The sequence below is a fragment of the Bombina bombina genome, chromosome 3 (genome assembly GCF_027579735.1).
Source record: "Bombina bombina isolate aBomBom1 chromosome 3, aBomBom1.pri, whole genome shotgun sequence".
NCBI classification, from domain to species: Eukaryota; Metazoa; Chordata; class Amphibia; order Anura; family Bombinatoridae; genus Bombina; species Bombina bombina.
The window spans coordinates 205,530,503-205,553,686 of NC_069501.1; the positions used below are offsets into that span (position 1 = coordinate 205,530,503).

General features: G+C 39.8%; 1 protein-coding gene and 1 long non-coding RNA gene across 3 annotated transcripts in view; one reads left to right on the forward strand and one right to left on the reverse strand.

Annotated features, from left to right (window-relative positions):
* The window catches only part of ASPA (aspartoacylase), an 87,959-nt gene that overhangs the window by 26,002 nt on the left and 38,773 nt on the right, over positions 1 to 23,184 (forward strand). For both annotated transcript variants that reach the window (XM_053706090.1, XM_053706091.1), the window contains exon 6: positions 8,776 to 8,883. In XM_053706090.1, the coding sequence (XP_053562065.1) occupies positions 8,776 to 8,883 (108 nt within the window). The remainder of the gene's footprint in view (positions 1 to 8,775; positions 8,884 to 23,184) is intronic.
* LOC128653044 (uncharacterized) overlaps positions 1 to 23,184 on the reverse strand; it is a 52,472-nt gene that overhangs the window by 25,322 nt on the left and 3,966 nt on the right. The gene's annotated exons all lie outside the window — the stretch shown is intronic.

The following is a 23,184-nucleotide window of genomic DNA, read 5'->3' on the forward strand; positions in this document are numbered from 1 at the left end:
ATAAACTTTTATGATTCAGATAGAACATGCAGTTTCAAGACACTTTCCAATTTTACTTCCATTATCAAATTTTGCACAGTATTTTTAAATTTACACTTTTTGGGGAACAAGATCCTACTGAGCATGTGCTCAAGCTCACAGGGTATACGTATACTAGTCAGTGATTGGCTGACATGATACAGAGGGGGCTGGAAAATGGGAGAAAAAAATAAATTTGTCCCCAAAAAAATCTACTGCTTATTTGAAAATTAGAATAAGTGCTATGGCATTGTCTTTTTTTTTTATGCACTTGTTAATTATGTAACTCTACTGCATTGAGTGGTCCTTTAAAAGAGCAGAAATGCACAACTGGGTGCTAACTGAACACATCAGTAAGCCAATGATATATTTATATTTTATATTTGTGTTTATATGTGCAGCCACCAATCCGCAGCTAGCTCCCAGCTCCTGGGCCTACCTAGGGAAGCTTTTCATTAAAGGATACCAAGAGAATGAAGCAAATTAGATAATATACATAAATTGGAAGGTTGTTTAAAATCATATGCTCTATATGAATCATGAAAGAATTTTTTTGGGTTTAATTTCCCTTTAAACCCTTCACTACTGGTAATGCCAGAAAAAAAAACTTGCTAAAAGTACTGAAGAATTTCTGTCATTTTTTCTATCACTCCATTTAACCCTTTAGTGACCAGACCACTTTTGGGACCAGAGGTATTTTTTCCATGTAATTGGCAAGAGTTCATGAGCTAGTGACGTATGGGATATACAATCCTACCAGGAGGGGCAAAGTTTCCCAAACCTCAAAATGCCTATAAATACACCCCCCCACCACACCCACAATTCAGCTTTACAAACTTTGCCTCCTATGGAGGTGGTGAAGTAAGTTTGTGCTTGATTTTTTATTTTTTATTTTATTTCTTCTGTGATAAGCGCTTCTAAGCATTCTGAAGCTTAATTTCTCTCAGAGTACAGTGTTTGTCAGAAGGATGTGAAGAGAGTATCGCCTATTTGATTATATGGTTTTCCTTGCGGGAAATCTTTTCAAGGGTTCTCTGTTATCGGTCGTAGGGATTCATCTCCTACCTCCCTTTTCAGATCTACGATATACTCTTATATACTATTATCTCTGCTGATAGCTTTCAGTACTGGTTTGGCTATATGCAAGATGTGGATGGGTGTCTTTCGGTAAGTATATATCATTATTTAAGACACTCTCCGCTATGGTTTGGTGCTTTATGTATTAATATAAAGTTTTAAATATACAGTATGTATTTTACTTATATTTGCCATGAGTCAGGTCTATGTGTATTCCCCTTTGCAGTCCAGCAGTTTCGTTATGGGAATCATGTTTTAAGAAGTTTGTCTTACCTGGGGTATAGTCTTTTTTTTTTTTCAATTTGACTTGTTTTTTCTTTGGAAAACTTGTGGGCAAATTAGGCTCGCAAGGGCACAAAATGCTGTTATTTATTGCGTCATTCTTGACGCAAGAAATTTTTTGGGTGCAAATGTCATGATGCAAGTTCGTAATTTCCTGCATCTTAGTTAACGCCAGATTGTTTGGCGTGAAATTGTGCTTGTTATGACGCGAGTTGCATCATTTCCGGATGTTTGTTTGCGCTAAAAAATTTCTCAACTTCCTTTTGCGTCGTACATCAATGTCATACTTAGCGCCAGAAAATTTAGTTTTATTTTACCTCACTTCCTATATGCTCCTTGCCTTCTTTATGCTCAGAGGGCTATGCTATTTTTTTTTTTTTCCAATTTTAGCATTTGCATTTTTTCCCATTCCTGAAACTGCTATATGTGGAAATACGATATTTCTGTTTAATGTTATTTTTTCTTTTTTACATTTTACAATATATCTCAATCTGATCCTGTCTCAGAAGCTGCTGTAGGAACCATGCTGCCTGAACACAGTTCTTCCAAAGCTAAGTGTATCTGTTGTAAGTTAGTGGAGATTATATCTCCAGCTGTAGTATGTAACAGTTGTCATGATGAGCTTTTGCATGCAGAAAAGGTTTCTCTAAGTGCTTGTACAGTATCTGTTGTTCCTTCAACATCTAAAGTACATGATATCCCTGTTGATATGAAAAATTATATTGCTGAGGCGATACAGCAGGCTATTGCTGCTATACCGCCTTCAAATAAACGTAAGAGGTCTTTTAAAACTTCTCATAATATTGATGAAATTTGTAATGACCGGCAACCTACTGATATATCCTCCTCTGATGAGGATCTCTCTGACTCAGAAGATCCTACTTCAGACATTGACACTGATAAATCATCTTATCTTTTTAATATTGAGTATATTCGTTCTTTGTTAAAAGAAGTGTTAATAACTTTGGATATTTAGGAGTCTGGTCCTTTTGATAATAAATCCAGTAAACGTTTAAATTCTGTCTATAAACCTCCTGTGACTACTCCTGAGGTTTTTCCTGTTCCTGATGTGATTGCTAAGGCATGCTCTAAGCCTGGTACTTCTTTTGTTCCTTCTTCAAGGTTTTAAAAGTTGTATCCTTTGCCAGTGGCTAAATTAGAGTTTTGGGAAAAAGTCCCTAAGGTTGATAGGGCTATTTCTACTCTTGCTAAACGTACTACTATTCCTATAGAAGATAGTACCTCTTTTAAGGATCCTTTAGATAGGAAGATTAAATCTTATCAAAGGAAAGCTTATTTGCATTCTGGCTATATGCTCAGACCTGCCATTGGTTGGATAGCTTAGCACAACGGGAAAAAGACTCTGATTTGCATAGCATTGTTGGCTTTCTTCAATATCCTAATCATTTTATCTGTGATGCTATTTTTGATATCATCAAGATTAATGTTGAATCTATGTCTTTGGCTATTTTAGCTAGAAGAGCTTTATGGCTATGGAATGCTGATATGATATCTAAATCTAGGTTACTATCTATTTCATTCCAGGGTAATAATTTGTTTAGTTCCCAGTTGGATTCTATTATTTCCACTATTTCTGGGGGGGAAGGGAGTTTTTTCTCAAGATAAAAAGTCTAAAGGCAAATCTAAAGCTTCTAATCGGTTTTGTTCCTTTCGTCAGAATAGAGAACAGAAAACCACTCCTTCCCCTAAAGACTCTGGCTCCAATTGGAAGTCATCCTCAAGTTGGAATAAATCCAAGCCTTACAAGAAACAAAAGCCAGCCCCCAAGACTGCATGAAGGTGCGGCCCTCGATCCAGTTCTGCTGGTGGGGGGCAGATTGAAATTATTTCAAGACATTTGGGCAGGTTCCATTCAGAATAATTGGATTCAGAATATTGTCTCTCAGGGGTATTGAATAGGTTTCAGAATAAGACCTGCTGTGAGAATATTTTTTCTCTCTCACGTTCCAACAAATCCTGTGAAATCTCAGGCTTTTCTGAAGTGTGTTTTAGATCTAGAGCTTTCAGGAGTGATTTTACCAGTTCCAATTCTGGAACAGGGTCTGGGTTTTTATTCAAATCTATTCATTGTCCCGAAGAAGAAAAATTCTTTCAGACCAGTTCTGGATCTGAAGTTTTTGAATCATTTCTTTCAAGATGGTGACTATAAGGACTATTCTGCCTTTTTGTTCAGCAAGGTCATTACATGTTCTCAATAGACTTACAGGATGCGTATCTTCATATTTTCCGATTCATCCAGACCACTATCTGTTTCTGAGATTCTCTTTTCTAGACAAGCATTACCAGTTTGTTGCTCTTCCATTTGGCCTAGCAACAGCTCCAAGAATCTTTTCAAAGGTTCTCAGTGCCCTTATATCTGTAATCAGAGAGCAGGGTATTGCGGTGTTTCCTTCTTTGGACTATATTTTGGTACTGGCTCAATCTTTTCATTTAGCAGAATCTCACACGAATCAACTTGTGTTGTTTTTTGACATGGTTGGAGGATCAATTTACCAAAGAGTTCCCTGATTCCTCAGACAAGGGTCACCTTTTTAGGTTTCCAGATAGATTCAGTGTCCATTACTTTTGTCTTTAACAGACAAGAGACAAATGAAATTGGTTTCTGCCTGTCGAGACCTTCAGTCTCGATCATTCCCTTCAGTGGCTATGTGCATGGAAGTTTTAGGTCTCATGACTGCAGCATCGGACGCAATCCCCTTTGCTCGTTTTCATATGAGACCTCTGCAGCTTTGCATGCTGAATCAATGGTGCAGGGATTATACTTGGATATCACAGTTGATATACTTAAATCCCAACATTCGACTCTCTCTGTCCTGGTGGTTAGTCAATCATCGGATTATTCAAGGGGCCTCTTTTGTTCGTCCTGCCTGGACTGTGATTTCAACAGATGCAAGTCTCACAGCTTGGGGAGCTGTCTGGGTGTCTCTGACAGCACAATTCATTCATTTTCAGACAGGCAATATCACAACTGTGGCATATGTCAATCATCAAGGGGGGACTTTCAGTCCTTTAGCGATGAAAGAAGTATCTTGGATACTTTCTTTGGCGGAATCCAACTCCTGTCTAATTTCTGCGATACATTTTCCAGGTGTAGACAATTGGGAAGCCGATTATCTGTTGTCAGTCTTTACATCTAAGGGAGTGGTCTCTCCATCCAGATGTATTTTGTCAGATTGTACAGATGTGGGGTCTCCCCAAAATAGATCTGATGGCTTCCCATCTAAACAAGAAGCTTCCCAGGTACCTTTTCAGGTCCAGGAATCCTCAGGCGGAGATGGTGGATGCATTAGCAGTTCCTTGGTTTTACCAACTTGCTTACATAAGGCCGGACCTTTTATCCCAAGGGCCGTTTTTCCATCAGGATCTCAAATCGCTAAATTTGGAGGTATGGAAATTGAATGCTTAGTACTTTGTCATAGAGGATGGTTTGGATAAAGTTTTGTCTGCAAGTACCTTGAAGGAACAAATCTCTGCTCTTTCTGTTTTATTTCATAGAAAGATTGCTAAACTTCCTGATATACACTGTTTTGTTCAGGCTCCTCCTTTTGAGCCTATGCATTCTTTGGATATTAAACTACTTTATTGGAAAGTGTTGTTTTTTTGGCTATCTCTTCAGCTAGAAGAATTTCTGAATTGTCTGCTCTCTTGTGAGTCTCCTTTTCTAATTTTCCATCAGGGTAAGGCTGTTTTGCGAACTTTGTTTACATTTCTTCCTAAGGTTGTGAATTCTAACAACATTAGTAGGGAAATTGTTGTTCCTTCCTTGTGTCCTAATCCCAAGAATGCTCTTGAAAGATCTTTACATTATTTGGATGTTGTAAGAGCTTTGAAATATTATGTCGAAGCTACTAAAGTTTTCAGGAAGACTTCTAGTCTGTGTTGTTTTTTCTGGTCCTAGGAAAGATCAGAAAGCCTCTGCCATTTATTTGGCATCTTGGTTAAAGCTTTTGATTCACAAGGCTTATTTAGAGGCGGGACAGTCTCCGCCTCAGAGAATTACAGCTCATTCTACTAGATCAGTCGCCACTTCTTGGGCTTTTAAAAATGAAGCTTCGGTTGATCAGATTTGCAAAGCTGCAATTTGGTCTTCTTTGCATACATTTTACAAAATTTTACCATTATGATGTATTTGCTTCTTCTGAAGCAGTTTTTGGTAGAAAAGTTATTCAGGCAGCTGTCTCAGTTTGATTCTTCTGCTTATGATTTAAGTTTTTTTATTGAAATTTATAAGAGTCACTAGCTCATGGACTCTTGCCAATTACATGAAATAAAAGATAATTTATGTAAGAACTTATCTGATAAATTAATTTATTTCATATTGGCAAGAGTACATGAGGCCCACCCTTTTTTATGGTGGTTATGATTTTTGTATAAAAGCACATTTTTATTTCCAGTTCCTCTTTTTGTATGCCTTTTTACTCCTTATTTTATCACCCCACTACTTGGGTATTCGTTATACTGAATTGTGGGTGTGGTGAGGGGTGTATTTATAGGCATTTTGAGGTTTGGGAAACTTTGCCCCTCCTGGTAGGATTGTATATCCCATACGCCACTAGTTCATGGACTCTTGCCAATATGAAAGAAATGAATTTATCAGGTAAGTTCTTACATAAATTATGTTTTTTACATTTCTGCGTTGTTTGTGTTTAGCTGTAATTTTCCTGTTACTCATTTACTGTACCATTATTTTCATCATATCTTATAATTTGCTATAAAAAAATTAATAAATATGAGAACAAATGGAAAAAACACACTTTTTTCTAACTTTGACCCCCAAAATCTGTTGCACATCTACAACTACCAATAAACACCCATGCTAAATAGTTTCTTAAATTTGTCCTGAGTTTAGAAATTCCCAATGTTTACATGTTCTTTGCTTTTTTGCAAGTTATAGGGCAATAAATACAAGTAGCGCTTTGCTTTTTTTTCAAACCATTTTTTTTTTCTTCAAAATTAGCGATAGTTACATTGGAACACTGATATCTGTCAGGAATCCCTGAATATCCCTTGACATGTATATGTTTTTTTTTTTTAGTAGACAACCAAAAGTATTGATCTAGGCCCATTTTGTTATATTTCATGCCACCATTTCACCGCCAAATGCGTTTAAATAAAAAAAATCGTTGGCTTTTTTTACAAACTTTTTTCTCACTGAAATTATTTACTTGTGCAATTATGACACAAATAGTTGTAAATGCTTCTCTGGTGTCCCCTTTGTTCAGAAATAGCAGACATACTGTATATGGCTTTGGCGTTGCTTTATGGTAATTAGGCCGCTAAATACCGCTGCGTACCACACGTGTATTATGCCCAGCATTGAAGGGGTTAATTAGGAAGCTTGTAGGGTTAATTTTTAGCTTTAGTGTAGTAGGCAACCCAAAGTATTGATCTAGGCCCATTTTGGTATATTTCATGCCACCATTTCACCGCCAAATGCGATCAAATAAAAAAATTGTTAACTTTTTCACAATTTTAGGTTTCTCACTGAAATTGCAGTTAGTGCAATCATGGCATAAGTGGTTGTAAATTCTTCTCTAGGATCTCCTTTGTTTAGAAATAGCAGATATATATGACTTTTGGCATTGCTTTTTGGTAATTAGAAGGCTGCAAAATGCTGCTGTGCACCACACGTGTATTATGCCCAGCTGTTAAGGGGTTAATTAGGTAGCTTGTATGGTTAATTTTAGCTTTAGTGTAGAGATCAGCCTCCCACCTGACACATCCCACCCCCTCAAACAGCTCCCTTCCCTCCCCCACAATTGTCACTGCCATCTTAAGTACTGGCAAAAAGTCTGCCAGTATAAAAATAAAGGTGCTTTTATATATATATATATATATATATATAAGTGTTGGATCCCCCATTACCCCCCAACCTCCCTTATACCCCCCTACACAGCTCTCTCTCAGCCTCCCCCCTCAACCTAATGGCCGCCATCTCAGGTACTGGCAGCTGTCTGCAAGTACCCAGTTTATTAAAAAATTTGCTTTTTTTTCCTTTAACACCCCATTTTCTGTAGTGTAGCGCCCCCCCTCAATACACTACAGGCCTCCCCGATCACTTTACAAATGTTTTATTCATCCTCCTTTTCCCTACCCTCCCACTCCCTCCTTACATACTGTAAATGTGTGCGTGTGCGCAAGCCCCCACCTCCCGCGCGATATCGGACACTCAAGAACCGGATCCGGATAAGGCAACAGTTATGGGTCGCCCACCCACTTCCCTGCTATGGCTCCCACTCGCCAACGATCAGCACCATCGCTGGCCGATGCAGAAAGGGCCACAGAGTGGCTCTCTCTGCATCAGATGCTTAAATTTTTTTATTGCAGGATGCCTCGATATCGAGGCATCACTGCAATAACATGAAAGCAGCTAGAAGCGATCACAATCGCTTCCAGTGCTTGAAAACCCTGAGGACGTACAGGGTACGTCCTTGGTCCCTACGTGACTTTTTTGTAGGACGTACCCTGTACGTCCTTGGTCCTTAAGGGGTTAAAGAGAAATAGGTCTTTGTATTTTGTTTGTTTTTTAGTAGAAGGTTTTAAGCTAGGACCCTTTTGGTATATTTCATGCAACTGTTTTGTCACAAAATGCGATCATATATAAAAAAAGTTAACTTTTTAACAAACTGTGTTTCTCACTGAAATAAATTAAGTACAGCACATGCAGTTATAGCACAAAATGATGTAAAAGCTTCTCTGGGATTCCTTTTGTTCAGAAGTAGCATATATGCATTGCTTTTTGGAATAAGAAGGCTGCTAATTGCAGCTGCGCACTATACGTCTAAAATTCTTGGCTGTGAAGGGGTTAATTAAGTAGCTGGCAAGGGTTATAATTATTCTAGTGTAAGGATTACCCTCCCACCTGACACCTCCCATCTTCCTGATCTCTGCCAAACGGCTCTCCCCCACCACCCACGCTCCTAACCACCATCTTAGGTACTGTCAGACAGTCTGCCAGTATTAAGTTTTAGTGTTTTATTTATTTTTTTATATAAATTTGTTGTATTTATTTATTTTCTGCAGTGTAGGATCGCCCTTAACATCCCACCTCTTTGATCCCTCCCAAACAGCTCTCTAACCCTCCCCTCCTAATGGGGTGAGGCATCTTAGGTACTGTCAGCTGTCTGCCAGTACCCAGTTTAGGTACTACATTTTTATTTATTTTTTGTAGTGCAGCGGTAAACCTAAAGAAAAATGGAAGTTGTTAACACTTTTCAGCTTTGGCTTTGCACTAGCAATGTAAACTCAGCCTATGCATTAGCTGTGTCATCAACCAGCCTCAAAGGTTTTTAAGGCTGGTTGATGACACAGGAAAATAAAGTGTAAGGTGACAGCTCTGTATTTTCCTGCTAACAAAAGAATTTCTTGTTTTAAAAGGTGTTGAGGTGGGGCCACAGCCTCAAGGAGTTCTTAGAGCTGATATACTTGACAAAATGAGACGAATTGTGAAATATGCCCTTGATTTTATACAGTCTTTCAATGAAGGTACGAGTTTGTTTCACTTATAAATTGCACTTAACAGTCTCTCTGGTAAAGAGAACACAAACTGTTTGTTTATATTTATTTCCATTTTTATTATGTACCTGTATTATTGTTGTAGTGAGGCCTGAAGTGATTTCAAAATAAATTGCACAAATCAGTAGGAAAATTATTGGTCTGTTAAAGTGGTGGTAAAGAATGCATAATTTAAACGTTGTTATGCATTCTTTACCTACTGGGCATAAAGCACTTTTTCGTTTTTTTTCTTGTTAAAGGGACATTGAACACTGTGAGATGGTAATATAAAGTGATAAATTATATATATATATAAACAATATACTTCTGAAATTGTGAGCAATTCAGTTCCTGTTAGAAATGGAAGTGCAAAACACTGTTATATTCCACACAGCTATTGGCTGCACACTCTAGTAAACTATTTATTACTGTCCCTAATTGGCCACAGCAGAGAAGGTAACTAAGTTGCAACATGGGAGCTCCCATTATTTTATAGACACTAAAACTTTACACTTATTTTTTCAATATTTAAACAACTAATGAAACTTTAAAAATACATCTACATGTTATTCTCAGACTAATCTTTTCTTTGACTGCATTATTCTATCTAGCATATATTTAGTGATTTAATGTCCCTTTAAATAATCAAAATAAGTGCAGAAATTATCTAAAATAGTCTCCTACCAGTACTATCCGCCCCTTCATTCACCTTGCTTTACTCTAGTCACATAAAGAGTGGCTCCCCGACTCTATTCTTTTAACGCAATACACGCTCCCGTCCTATGCCAGCAGTGAGTCACTATACTTACTAGTATTGATTCACTATTTACTGCTGTGCATGCCCAATATGTCTTGTGGGTAGATTAACAGCTTTTCAGATAATGTCATAACATAAAAAGCAAGATTTCAAGGGGACAGGCATGGAAAAGAATCTGTAAGCTAATTATTTTAAAAATATTTAGACTTTTTTTTTAAACTTTTTTTTTTAATGATTATTTTGCAAAATAAAACTTAAGTTTTATTCAATACAATGCACAAAACAGCTTATACCTTACCATCACCTAAATATCATTAAAGGGTATTGTACTGTAACTTATTATCCCCTTTAATATGTCACCATTGATCTACTGTATTTTACTCACATGAATGTATTAAGTTGTTTACAAATTTTACCTTTATTTTGCTATTACAAATGACTGTTTTTGCCTGTATAAACACCACCTAACCTGAAACTGAGAACTGCTGTGTCTCTAAATAATAGCTATGTAAACAATAGGCAGTATCTGCCAAGCAGCAGTCGGAGATACATGTGCTAAAATGTTCATTTATTTCCAAAGGCAGGGAGAGTCCACAACTCCATTCATTACTGTTGGGAATATCAACACCTGGCCACCAGGAGGAGGCAAAGACACCCCAACCAAAGGCTATAAATACCCCTCCCACTTCCCCTATCCCCCAGTCATTCTTTGCCTTTCATTACTATAGGAGTATGGCAGAGAAGTGTTAGAAGAAAATTGTAGTCCATTAATGGGTATGGTCCCTTCAAGTATAGACTGGGTTTTTGAGTAACCATGTAATCCTCTCAGTGAGAGTTGTGGTAAACGCTGGATCTAGATGTTGCAGGGAACAATCTCTGATCACTATCTAGACTTAAAGCTATCACCTCCTGAGAAATCAGTGTTAACGCTTTACACTGTTTTCTCATTATCTTCAGGTCCCTGTCAGATGCGTTTGGTGAGACTGTCAACCTTTAAGCGCTGTGCCTGCTCCACAGCTTTAATCCTGGAGGAATTATGCCTAGTGAGCTGCAAATTCCCTGAGGTTATGGGGACATTGAATTAAACAGTTCACAGTGTGATACTTTATTCTCTTCCGGATATGGGGACATTTAATACCTTTTTATAATATGGAGGTTATTTACTGAACAGTTGGGGCTAATCTATATGTGCTGCTTAACACCTTGCCAACTGGAGCACATGTGTAAGGTTTTTTGGGATCATTAAGAACATTGACAGACGATGCAGGACAGTTTGGGAAAATTTCCCACTTGGGCCTTTTTTACTGCTACAAAGCTGATATTGAGCTTCGCTGTGTTTCTCTTCTTTTTGGGGGCGGTCTATATATGCACACCATGTGACAAGGGCGCAGTTTTTTTCTGAAGCTGGTCGGAAGTGTGTTCCTGTGTAGTGGTCAGCATAACGAGTTCACTGCAGGCATTGGGAGAGATCCTGACTTCTTTCCGGTCACGCTTGTCTAGCTAGGAGGTGGTGAGTACCTCAGCCAAGGCTGAGGGTAGAGAAGTCACACTAAGTGTTAAACATTTTTTATTTTTGGAAATATAATATTGAGACCTTATACCCGCTATGAAGGACTCTGATATTAATCCCTCAGAGGGTTCTGTTTCAGCAATCACTGTGACAAATGCATGTCATAGTGTCATATTGTGAGGAGACTATGGTTTGCCGACCTGCACAATTCTGTTCTGTCTGCTTATGTTCTGTGTTAAAGACCAAGAAGGGGGTCTAAATCTGGCTTATCCCCTGGTACTTTTATGTGCTCTGAGCCTTCTACCTCTCAGGACTCTGTTGTCAATGAGATGCCTATTCTGCAGTCACAGTCCCCTTTTAACCTTATGACACAGGCAGTGCCCTGCGGCACACATTTATCTCCGGTTAGAGGTAATTTTTTGCCAGCAGACTTTACTTCACAGCTTCAGTCTGCGGTATCAGCTGCATTAAATGCTTTGCCTATCTCTGGAAAACGTAAGAGAAGGGTTAAGCATAGTTCCACTGACTTGGGTGTTAACACCTCTATTCAGTCTGAGTTAGCTAGTTTGTCTCACCTTTCTGAGGATGATCTAACTTCGGTTGCATCTGAAGGTGAGCTTTTGAAGTCAGAGTTATCTGAAATTAAATCTCCTACTCCTAAGGAAACAAGTTTTTTAGGTTTAAGGTTGAACACCTCCACTTTCTCTTGAAGGAGGTATTGTCTACCCTAGTAGTTCCGGAAGCTAAACTTCCTGAACAACCTATTATCCCTAAATTATATAGGGTTTATGAGGAGAAGAAGGTTCCTGAAACCTTTCCGGTACCCGTTCAAATGGCGAAAACTATTTCTAGAGAATTGGAAAAGATTGGAACTCATTTTTCCCCTTCTTCTACCTTTTAAGAAGTGGTTTCTGGTCCCTGAATCACATTTAGAGTTATGGAACTCTATTCCTAAGGTAGACAAGGCCATTTCTACCCTTGCCAAGCGTACTACTATCCCTCTAGAGGATAGCTCCTCTTTTAGAGATCCCATAGATAGGAAGTTGGAAGGCTATTTGTGAAAGATGTTTCAACACATGGGCCTCCTATTTCAGCCAGCGGCCGCTGTGGCAGCATTGGCAGGTGCTGCTACTTACTGGTGTGATTTGAAGTTGAATCCCCCATGGAGGATATACAGGACAGGATTAAGGCTATCAAGATAGCCAACTCCTTTATTTGTGATGCTAATATGCAAATTGTCAATCTGAATGCTAAGGCTTCAGGTTTTGTCGCTTAGAGCTCTTTTGTTGAAGTCTTGGTCCGCAGATATGGTTTCTAAGACCAGATTTGTTTCCTTACCCTTCAAGGGGAACTTATCGCCCTATTCTAGACTTAAAATGTCTCAACAAGTTTCTCAGGGTCCCCTCCTTCAAAATGGAGACTATCAGGTCCATCCTTCCTTTGATCCAGGAAGGGCAGTTCATGACCACTATTGACTTAAAGCAGAGCTTTCCAAACTTTTCATGTTGGTGACACATTTTGTAGATCTACATTATTTCGTGACACAGTAATTCAGTTGTACTAGCAAACAGGAGGTTAATACGGACACATACATAAATTATATAATAGCAAAATGTATTTACAAGTAACAGTATGTAAGTGTGCAAGAATTAAAAAAAAAAAATGAATATCGCCAATAGCTACTTACTATTTTAATGGGATGTATGAGGTTGATGGGATGAACACAGTTTCTGAATATTTGGTGGAATATTAGATAAAGACACTCGCATTTCATCATCAAGCATTTTTAAGCTTCCACTAAAACTTTAAACTTACTATCCATATATAAAGAGCAGGAGCAGCAATGCACTACTGGGAGCTAGCTGCAAAAAAAAAAAAACACTTTGACTTCTGACTTCAGCTCAGCATTTAAGCTGCTGCCCTCAGAGTCCAACTGTCTACTGCCACACACTGATGTCCCACTCACTGACTACACGTGCAGTCATGAGCCGATTGAGGAGACTACACAAGCAGTCAGGAGCCAATGTGCCGCCAATGGGAATAGTTTCAGTTCCCGCTGAGCTGCACCAATAGGTTAAGATGATCTGTGACCCACTAGGTATCAATCACGTGTCAACCACGTGATATGGATGGCAGGCAGGCGTAAAGTCGGAAACTAAAATAAAATTTAAAAAAAAACATTTAAAAAAAATTGTGCTGAAGCTGGGACACACCTACACACTGCTGCTGACCACACTGTGTCACGACACACAGTTTGGAAAGCACTGACTTAAAGGATGCATACCTTCATGTCCAGATCCACAAGGATCATTTTCAGTTTCTGAGGTTCACATTCTTGACCAACATTACCAGTTCATAGCCTTGCCATTTGGCTTAGCTACTGCTCCCAGAATTTTAACAAAGGTTTTAGGAGCTCTCCTAGCTGTGGTCAGGTCTCGGGGTATTGCTGTAGCCCCGTACCTGGACAATATCTTAGTTCAAGCTCCATCTTTTCTTTTAGCAAGATATAAGACTTCTGTGTCTTCCCCGAACTCACGTATGGAAGATAAACATAGAAAAGAGTTCACTGGTTCCCAGTACCAGGGTTTTTTTTTCTTGCAATTATCAGACTTATTATCCATGAAGATCTTTCTGACAGATCAGAGACGCTCAAATCTATTGGCAGCATGTCTGTCCCTTCAGACCACACTAGGTCCTTCGGTGGCTCAGTGCATGGAGGTAATTGGTCTCATGGTGTCCTCCATGGGCATTTATTCCTTTTGCTCGATTCTATCTCAGACCTCTACAACTATGCATGTCCTGAGAAGAATCATCTCTTCTGATCAATATCTTGGGGCTTCGGGCAATTTGCAATGCTCTAAGGGCATGGCCCCTGCTCTGTTCTGCCCGATATATCAGATTCCAATCAGACAATATAATGCTGTGGCTTACATCAACCACCAGGGAGGAACAAGTTCCCTAGCAATAATAGAGGTGTCTCAAATTCTTCAATGGGTGAAAACTGTCTTGTTTCCGCGTTTCACATCTTAGGGGTGGACAACTGTGAAGCAGACTTCCTCAGCAGACAATCCTTTAACCTGGGGGAGTGGGCTATCCACCCCGAGGTGTTCTCAGAGATAACTTTCAGATGGGGATTCCAGAGAGAGACCTTATGGCTTCTCGTCTCAATACCAAGCTACCCAGATATGGGTCAAGATTGAGGGATCCTCAAGCGGAATTGGTAGACGCATTAACGGTTCCATGGAGGTTCAATCGCATATATCTTTTTCCTCCTGTGGCTCGCATCAAGCAAGAGCAGGCTCCAGTGACTCTAATAGCTCCTTCGTGGCCACGAAGGACTTGGTTTGCGAATCTAATAATAATGTCCTCCTACCCTCTGTGGAGGTTACCTTGTCATGTGGACCTTCTGTCTCTGGGACCTTTTTTACATCAAAATATCGATTTTCTGAGACTGACTGCGTGGAAATTGAAAGTTTAGTCTTATTCAAGAGAGGTTTTTCAGGTAGTGTGATAGACACATAAATCCAGGCTTGCAAGCCAGTCACTCACCATATTTACCAAAAGGTATGGCGTACTTACCTTCATTGGTGTGAGGAACGCAGTCTTCCATGGCACAATGTGAAGGTTATCCGAATTTTATCCTTTCTCCAAGATGGTTTGGAAAAGGGTTTATCCGCCAGTTCTCTGAAGGGTCAGAGGTCGGTCTTACTACACAAGAAATCAGCGGATCTTCCAGACGTGCAGTACTTTGTTCAGGCTTTGGCAAGAACCAGGCTGTGTTTAAATCTGTTGCTCCTCCTTGGAGCCTTAACCTTGTTCTTCGTGTTTTGCAGCAGGCTTCATTTGAGCCTATGCATTTTGTTGATCTTAAGCTTCTATCCTGGAAGGTTTTGTCTTTGTTGGCTATCACCTCAGCTTGCAGAGTCTCTGAGATTTCTGCTTTACAGTGTGATACGCCTTATCTTATTTTCCGTGCTAATAGGGTGGTTTTACAGACTAAGTTAGGTTTCCTACATAAGGTAGTCTCGAATCCCAACATCGATCAGGAAATTGTTGTTCCTTCCCTTTGTCCTAATCCTTCTTCCTCGAAGGAACATTTGCTCCACAATCTGGACGTTGTACGTGCCTTAAATATTTATCTCCAGGCTAGTAAGGATTTCAGGCAATCCTCTTCCTTGTTTGTGTTATACTCCTAGTAAGTGCAGGGGTCAGAAGGCCACTACGACTTGATTATCTTTCTGGCTGAGAAGTATCATCCGTTTGGCTTATGAGACGGCTGGACAACAGCCTCCTGAGAGGATAACAGCTCATTCCACTAGAGCAGTTTCTTCTTCCTGGGCTTTCAGGAATGAAGCTTCTATGGATCAGATTTGTAAGGCGGCTATCTGGTCCTCCTTACATACTTTTTCAAAGTTCTATAAATTTGATGTTTTTGCTTCTGCAGAGGCAGCTTTTGGGAGAAAAGTTTTACAGGCTGTGGTGCCCTCAGATTAGGGTCCACCTTTCATATTTGCCCTCCTGTTTTATTAATTGTTTCCTCTAGAGCTTGGGTATTGGTTCCCAACAGTAATGATTGAAGTTGTGGACTCTCCCTGTCTTTGGAAAGAAAACGTATGCTTACCAGATAAAATGTATGCTTACCAGATAAATTCCTTTCTTTCCTGGCAGGGAGAGTCCACGACCCCACCCGTAATATTTTTTAGGCAGCGTCCCTGCTATTTTTTCTTCTGGCACCTCTATACCCTAATGTTTCTCTTGCTTTTCCTTGTTTCCTCGGCCGAATGACTGGGGGGATAGGAGAAGTGGGAGAGATTCAATATTATATACACAAAGTGACAAGGGCACTATAAAGGCAAACTCCTCTGTTTTTTAATCTTTAAGATACTTTATATATCTGTGTCAATTTTTATTTTCTAATGAGGAGTGGTTCTAGCATTTGGTTAGAACATGCAAACAATTGGGAACGGAATTCCCTGGAGAGAAATGCTTTGTTAGCACTCTTTGCCCAGACTGGTTGTGGAGGCAGAAAATGCTAAAATATAACTTTTATTTGAACTTTAAAAGATGGCTGAACACAACAAATTAAAATCCCTATCATGAGCAATTGTGATGTAAAAGTATCAACGTGTCCCTATATTATGACTATTGGGCCTTTCTACATTGTTGTTATATCAGGTGACACTATAGTATTGGTGAAAGATTCTCTATATACAGGATTCCTCGTTATTGGTAGACTAAAAAAATCTATATAACCTCAATCTCAGTCTCCTCTGAGTGCTATCTGTTTATGAGTGATGAAGGATTTATACCATACATCACCTCATTCTCTGTGCATATAAAATATTACCTTCAGTTAATATTTGTTGTATTAATATACATGAATTGGTTATACATATGCACATGAATTGGTTACATGTATATGTTTTTTGTGTTAAACCACATGTATTTTCAGAGGATCAAATATATCTGGACAACATTGTGTCAATTGTGGACTATAACACTTGAATGAAGTTAACTTCAATTAATACATAAATAACACGTATTTCCAGAGGAACGCATGTGTTTGGGCAACAATGTTTTGATTGTGGACTGTAACAATTAATTATAGTTGACTTCAATAAGAAACTGATACTGATAGTATCAATGTCTAGATATTTTGTGATTTTATTGATACCCACATTGTTTGTAAATAATAAGTATGCTTGGTATTATTCACTGCTAGCGTTCACAATATTCTTCTTGTTAGCACTGATTAGCGTCCACGCTAGTGTTAGATATTTATAGTTAAGGTCTGGTCTGCTGTTCGTGCTTTGACCCTAATGTGTATACTGGTATCCCAAGTGTTTGTCAAATATTCCAAATATTATATATTATAATCTAAGTAGCTCTCATCCAAGGTAATGCTAAGCATAAGCAACTTGTAGTATTATTACACAAATTGTATTAATTGATTACGCTAGTATTGTAATCCACCACCGCTCACAATATTACATCAAAAGTTCATATATATACTTATAGCCTTGCCAGAGCAGCTAATATACAAACTCTGTGTCCAGGCAGTATTAGTATCATTGTCATTGCTCTTACGAGAGCAGCTATTAAGTGAATCATATATCTGGGCAGTCTTAAATATCCTTGCCCCCTTGTATGCTAGAATAACAGTTTATTTACCTTTATATAGACATTCTATAATTATTGGGGTATTGTGTATATCCTTATATTATTGCATCAACTAAGCTCAGATAGATTTTAAAATTACAACAGAATTACAACAATTGGGATCCCATCGTCCCACTCAACCCCCATGATGCGTTTCGCCTGCAAAGGCTTTATCAAAGGCGGCGGGCCGCCCTGATTCAAAATGTGTATTTCCTTCCCAAATCGGAAGTCCCATCTCTCTTGAAAGATGATTGGATAGTATCGACTGTCGCTCATACTTGGACAGCCTATTGGGACCTAGTGTGTGGTCATTGGCTCGTTAAGGTGGAATTTGTTTTATATCATCATAACATCCTCGATATACAATGGTTCTTGCTGTATGTTCCACTAAATGCACTATTCGCATCTTTAAAGTGGATTATTGTGTTTTCCTATGTTTGTTCAGCTAAATTCCCCAATATTTGCCATTCTGTGTGTTTATAAGCGGAACTGTTTGTTATTGTGTAGACAATCCTGATCACTGTAAATAAATTCATTCTGAGTATTGATATATGTTTGGTATGCTTGGTTCGGTTATGCTTTACTTATTCAAACCTTGATGTTTCCTATTTTTGGTGCTATTTTAACAGCATTTTAAACGATTCCCTGTCTAATATAGACCACTTGTATTTCCAAGACTGCCAGATATGATTATGTATTAATTCCACAATTGACACAATGTTGTCCAGATATATTTGATCCTCTGAAAATACATGTGATTTAACACAAAAAACATATACATGTAGCCAATTCATGTGCATATGTATAACCAATTGATGTATATTAATACGAAAAATATTAACTGAAGGTATTATTTCTTCTGTTATGTGTGATCAGTCCACGGGTCATCATTACTTCTGGGATATTATCTGCTCCCCTACAGGAAGTGCAAGAGGATTCACCCAGCAGAGTTGCTATATAGCTCCTCCCCTCTACGTCACCTCCAGTCATTCTCTTGCACCCAAAGACTAGATAGGAGGTGTGAGAGGACTATGGTGATTATACTTAGTTTTTAGAACTTCAATCAAAAGTTTGTTATTTTACAATAGCACCGGAGCGTGTTATTACCTCTCTGGCAGAGTTTGAAGAAGAATCTACCAGAGTTTTTCTTATGATTTTAACCGGAGTAGTTAAGATCATATTGCTGTTTCTCGGCCATCTGAGGGAGGTAAAAACTTCAGATCAGGGGACAGCGGGCAGTTGAATCTGCATTGAGGTATGTAGCAGTTTTTATTTTCTGAATGGAATTGATGAAAAAATCCTGCCATACCGTTATAATGAACATGTATGTATACTCTACACTTTAGTATTCTGGGGATGGTATTTCACCGGAATTACTCTGTAAAAGTACATTAAACCTTTTAATAGGTATTTTTCATGTTAAACGTTTTTGCTGGAATGTAGAATCGTTTGCATTAATGAGGTACTGGGTGAATAAATATTTGGGCATTATTTTTCCACTTGGCAGTTTGCTTGTTTTAATTATGACAGTTTCGTTTCTCTCTCACTGCTGTGTGTGAGAGGGAGGGGCCGTTTTTGGCGCTCTTTGCTACGCATCAAAAATTTCCAGTCAGTTACTCTTGTATTTTCTGCATGATCCGGTTCAGAACTCAGGGGTCTTCAAACTTCTTTGAAGGGAGGTAGATTCTCTCAGCAGAGCTGTGAGACTTATATAGTGACTGTGATTTAAAACGTTGCTCTGTAATTTTTATGTTTAAAATTTAATTAGTGTTATTTTACTAATGGGAACAAACCTTTGCTAAAAAGTTGTGTTGTTTTTAAAGAGTGATGCTATAACTGTTTTTCAGTTCATTATTTCAACTGTCATTTAATCGTTTAGTGCTTCTTGAGGCACAGTACGTGTTTGTTAAATAAGATTGTAACCGAGTTGCATGTTATTGCTAGTGTGTTAAACATGTCTGATTCAGAGGAAGATACCTGTGTCATTTGTTCCAATGCCAAGGTGGAGCCCAATAGAAATTTATGTACTAACTGTATTGATGCTACTTTAAATAAAAGCCAATCTGTACAAATTGAACAAATTTCACCAAACAGCGAGGGGAGAGTTATGCCGACTAACTCGCCTCACGTGTCAGTACCTGCATCTCCCGCCCGGGAGGTGCGTGATATTATGGCGCCTAGTACATCTGGGCAGCCATTACAGATAACATTACAAGATATGGCTACTGTTATGACTGAAGTTTTGGCTAAATTACCAGAACTAAGAGGCAAGCGTGATCACTCTGGGGTGAGAACAGAGTGCGCTGATAATTCTAGGGCCATGTCTGATACTGCGTCACAGCTTGCAGAGCATGAGGACGGAGAGCTTCATTCTGTAGGTGACGGTTCTGATCCAAGCAGATTGGATTCAGATATTTCAAATTTTAAATTTAAATTGGAAAACCTCCGTGTATTACTAGGGGAGGTCTTAGCGGCTCTTAACGATTGTAACACTGTTGCAATACCAGAGAAAATGTGTAGGTTGGATAAATACTTTGCGGTACCGGCGAGTACTGACGTTTTTCCTATACCTAAGAGATTAACTGAAATTGTTACTAAGGAGTGGGATAGACCCGGTGTGCCGTTCTCACCCCCTCCAATATTTAGAAAGATGTTTCCAATAGACGCCACCACACGGGACTTATGGCAAACGGTCCCTAAGGTGGAGGGAGCAGTTTCTACTTTAGCTAAGTGCACCACTATCCCGGTGGAGGATAGCTGTGCTTTTTCAGATCCTATGGATAAAAAATTAGAGGGTTACCTTAAGAAAATGTTTGTTCAACAAGGTTTTATATTGCAACCCCTTGCATGCATCGCGCCGATTACGGCTGCGGCAGCATTTTGGATTGAGTCTCTGGAAGAGAACCTTAGTTCAGCTACGCTGGACGACATTACGGACAGGCTTAGAGTCCTTAAACTAGCTAATTCATTCATTTCGGAGGCCGTAGTACATTTAACCAAACTTACGGCTAAGAATTCAGGATTCGCCATTCAGGCACGTAGGGCGCTGTGGCTAAAATCCTGGTCGGCTGATGTAACTTCTAAGTCCAAATTACTTAATATACCTTTCAAGGGGCAAACTTTATTTGGGCCCGGTTTGAAAGAAATTATTGCTGACATTACAGGAGGTAAGGGCCACGCTCTACCTCAAGACAAAGCCAAAGCTAAGGCTAGACAGTCTAATTTTCGTCCCTTTCGGAATTTCAAAACAGGAACAGCATCAACTTCCACTGCACCAAAACAGGAAGGAGCTGTTGCTCGTTACAGACAAGGCTGGAAACCTAACCAGTCCTGGAATAAGGGCAAGCAGGCCAGGAAACCTGCTGCTGCCCCTAAGACAGCATGAACCGAGGGCCCCCGATCCGGGACCGGATCTAGTGGGGGGCAGACTCTCTCTCTTCGCCCAGGCTTGGGCAAGAGATGTCCAGGATCCCTGGGCGCTAGAGATCATATCTCAGGGATACCTTCTAGACTTCAAATTCTCTCCCCCAAGAGGGAGATTTCATCTGTCAAGGTTGTCAACAAACCAAATAAAGAAAGACGCGTTTCTACGCTGTGTACAAGATCTATTATTAATGGGAGTGATCCATCCGGTTCCGCGGTCGGAACAAGGACAAGGGTTTTACTCAAACCTGTTTGTGGTTCCCAAAAAAGAGGGAACTTTCAGGCCAATCTTAGATTTAAAGATCCTAAACAAATTCCTAAGAGTTCCATCGTTCAAAATGGAAACTATTCGGACAATCTTACCCATGATCCAAGAGGGTCAGTACATGACCACAGTGGATTTAAAGGATGCTTACCTTTACATACCGATTCACAAAGATCATTACCGGTATCTAAGGTTTGCCTTCTTAAACAGGCATTACCAGTTTGTAGCCCTTCCATTCGGATTGGCTACGGCTCCAAGAATCTTCACAAAGGTTCTGGGTGCCCTTCTGGCGGTACTAAGACCGCGAGGAATTTCGGTAGCTCCGTACCTAGACGACATTCTGATACAAGCTTCAAGCTTTCAAACTGCCAAGTCTCATACAGAGTTAGTTCTGGCATTTCTAAGGTCGCATGGATGGAAAGTGAACGAAAAGAAGAGTTCTCTCTTTCCTTTCACAAGAGTTCCATTCTTGGGGACTCTTATAGATTCTGTAGAAATGAAGATTTATCTGACAGAAGACAGATTAACAAAGCTTCTAAATGCATGCCGTGTCCTTCATTCCATTCAACTCCCGTCAGTAGCTCAATGCATGGAGGTGATCGGCTTAATGGTAGCAGCAATGGACATAGTACCCTTTGCACGCCTACATCTCAGACCGCTGCAATTGTGCATGCTGAGTCAGTGGAATGGGGATTACTCAGATTTGTCCCCCACTCTGAATCTGGATCAAGAGACCAGAAACTCTCTTCTATGGTGGCTTTCTCGGCCACATCTGTCCAGGGGATGCCATTCAGCAGGCCGGACTGGACAATTGTAACAACAGACGCCAGCCTACTAGGTTGGGGCGCTGTCTGGAATTCTCTGAAGGCTCAGGGACAATGGAGTCAGGAGGAAAGTCTCCTGCCAATAAACATTCTGGAATTGAGAGCAGTTCTCAATGCCCTTCTAGCTTGGCCCCAGTTAAAAACTCGGGGGTTCATCAGGTTTCAGTCGGACAACATCACGACTGTAGCTTACATCAACCATCAGGGAGGGACAAGAAGCTCCCTAGCAATGATGGAAGTATCAAAGATATTTCGCTGGGCAGAGTCTCACTCTTGCCACCTGTCAGCAATCCACATCCCGGGAGTGGAGAACTGGGAGGCGGATTTCTTGAGTCGCCAGACTTTTCATCCGGGGGAGTGGGAACTTCATCCGGAGGTCTTTGCCCAAATACTTCGACGTTGGGGCAAACCAGATATAGATCTCATGGCGTCTCGCCAGAACGCCAAACTTCCTCGCTACGGATCCAGATCCAGGGATCCGGGAGCGGTTCTGATAGATGCTTTGACAGCACCTTGGAACTTCAGGATGGCTTATGTGTTTCCACCCTTCCCGCTGCTTCCTCGATTGATTGCCAAAATCAAACAGGAGAGAGCATCAGTGATTCTAATAGCACCTGCATGGCCACGCAGGACTTGGTATGCAGATCTAGTGGACATGTCATCCTGTCCGCCTTGGTCTCTACCTCTAAGACAGGACCTTCTGATACAGGGTCCATTCAAACATCAAAATCTAACTTCTCTGAAGTTGACTGCTTGGAAATTGAACGCTTGATTTTATCAAAACGTGGTTTTTCTGAGTCGGTTATTGATACCCTGATACAGGCTAGGAAGCCTGTTACCAGAAAGATTTACCATAAAATATGGCGTAAATACCTATACTGGTGTGAATCCAAAGATTACTCCTGGAGTAAGGTTAGGATTCCTAGGATATTGTCCTTTCTACAAGAAGGTCTAGAAAAGGGTTTATCGGCTAGCTCATTAAAGGGACAGATCTCAGCTCTGTCCATCTTGTTACACAAGCGTCTGTCAGAAAATCCAGACGTCCAGGCATTTTGTCAGGCTTTAGCTAGGATCAAGCCTGTGTTTAAAACTGTTGCTCCGCCTTGGAGTTTAAACTTGGTTCTTAACGTTTTACAGGGTGTTCCGTTCGAACCCCTTCATTCCATTGATATAAAATTGTTATCTTGGAAAGTTCTATTTTTAATGGCTATTTCCTCGGCTCGAAGAGTCTCTGAATTATCAGCCTTACATTGTGATTCTCCTTATCTGATCTTTCACTCAGACAAGGTAGTTCTGCGTACTAAACCTGGGTTCTTACCTAAGGTAGTCACTAACAGGAATATCAATCAAGAAA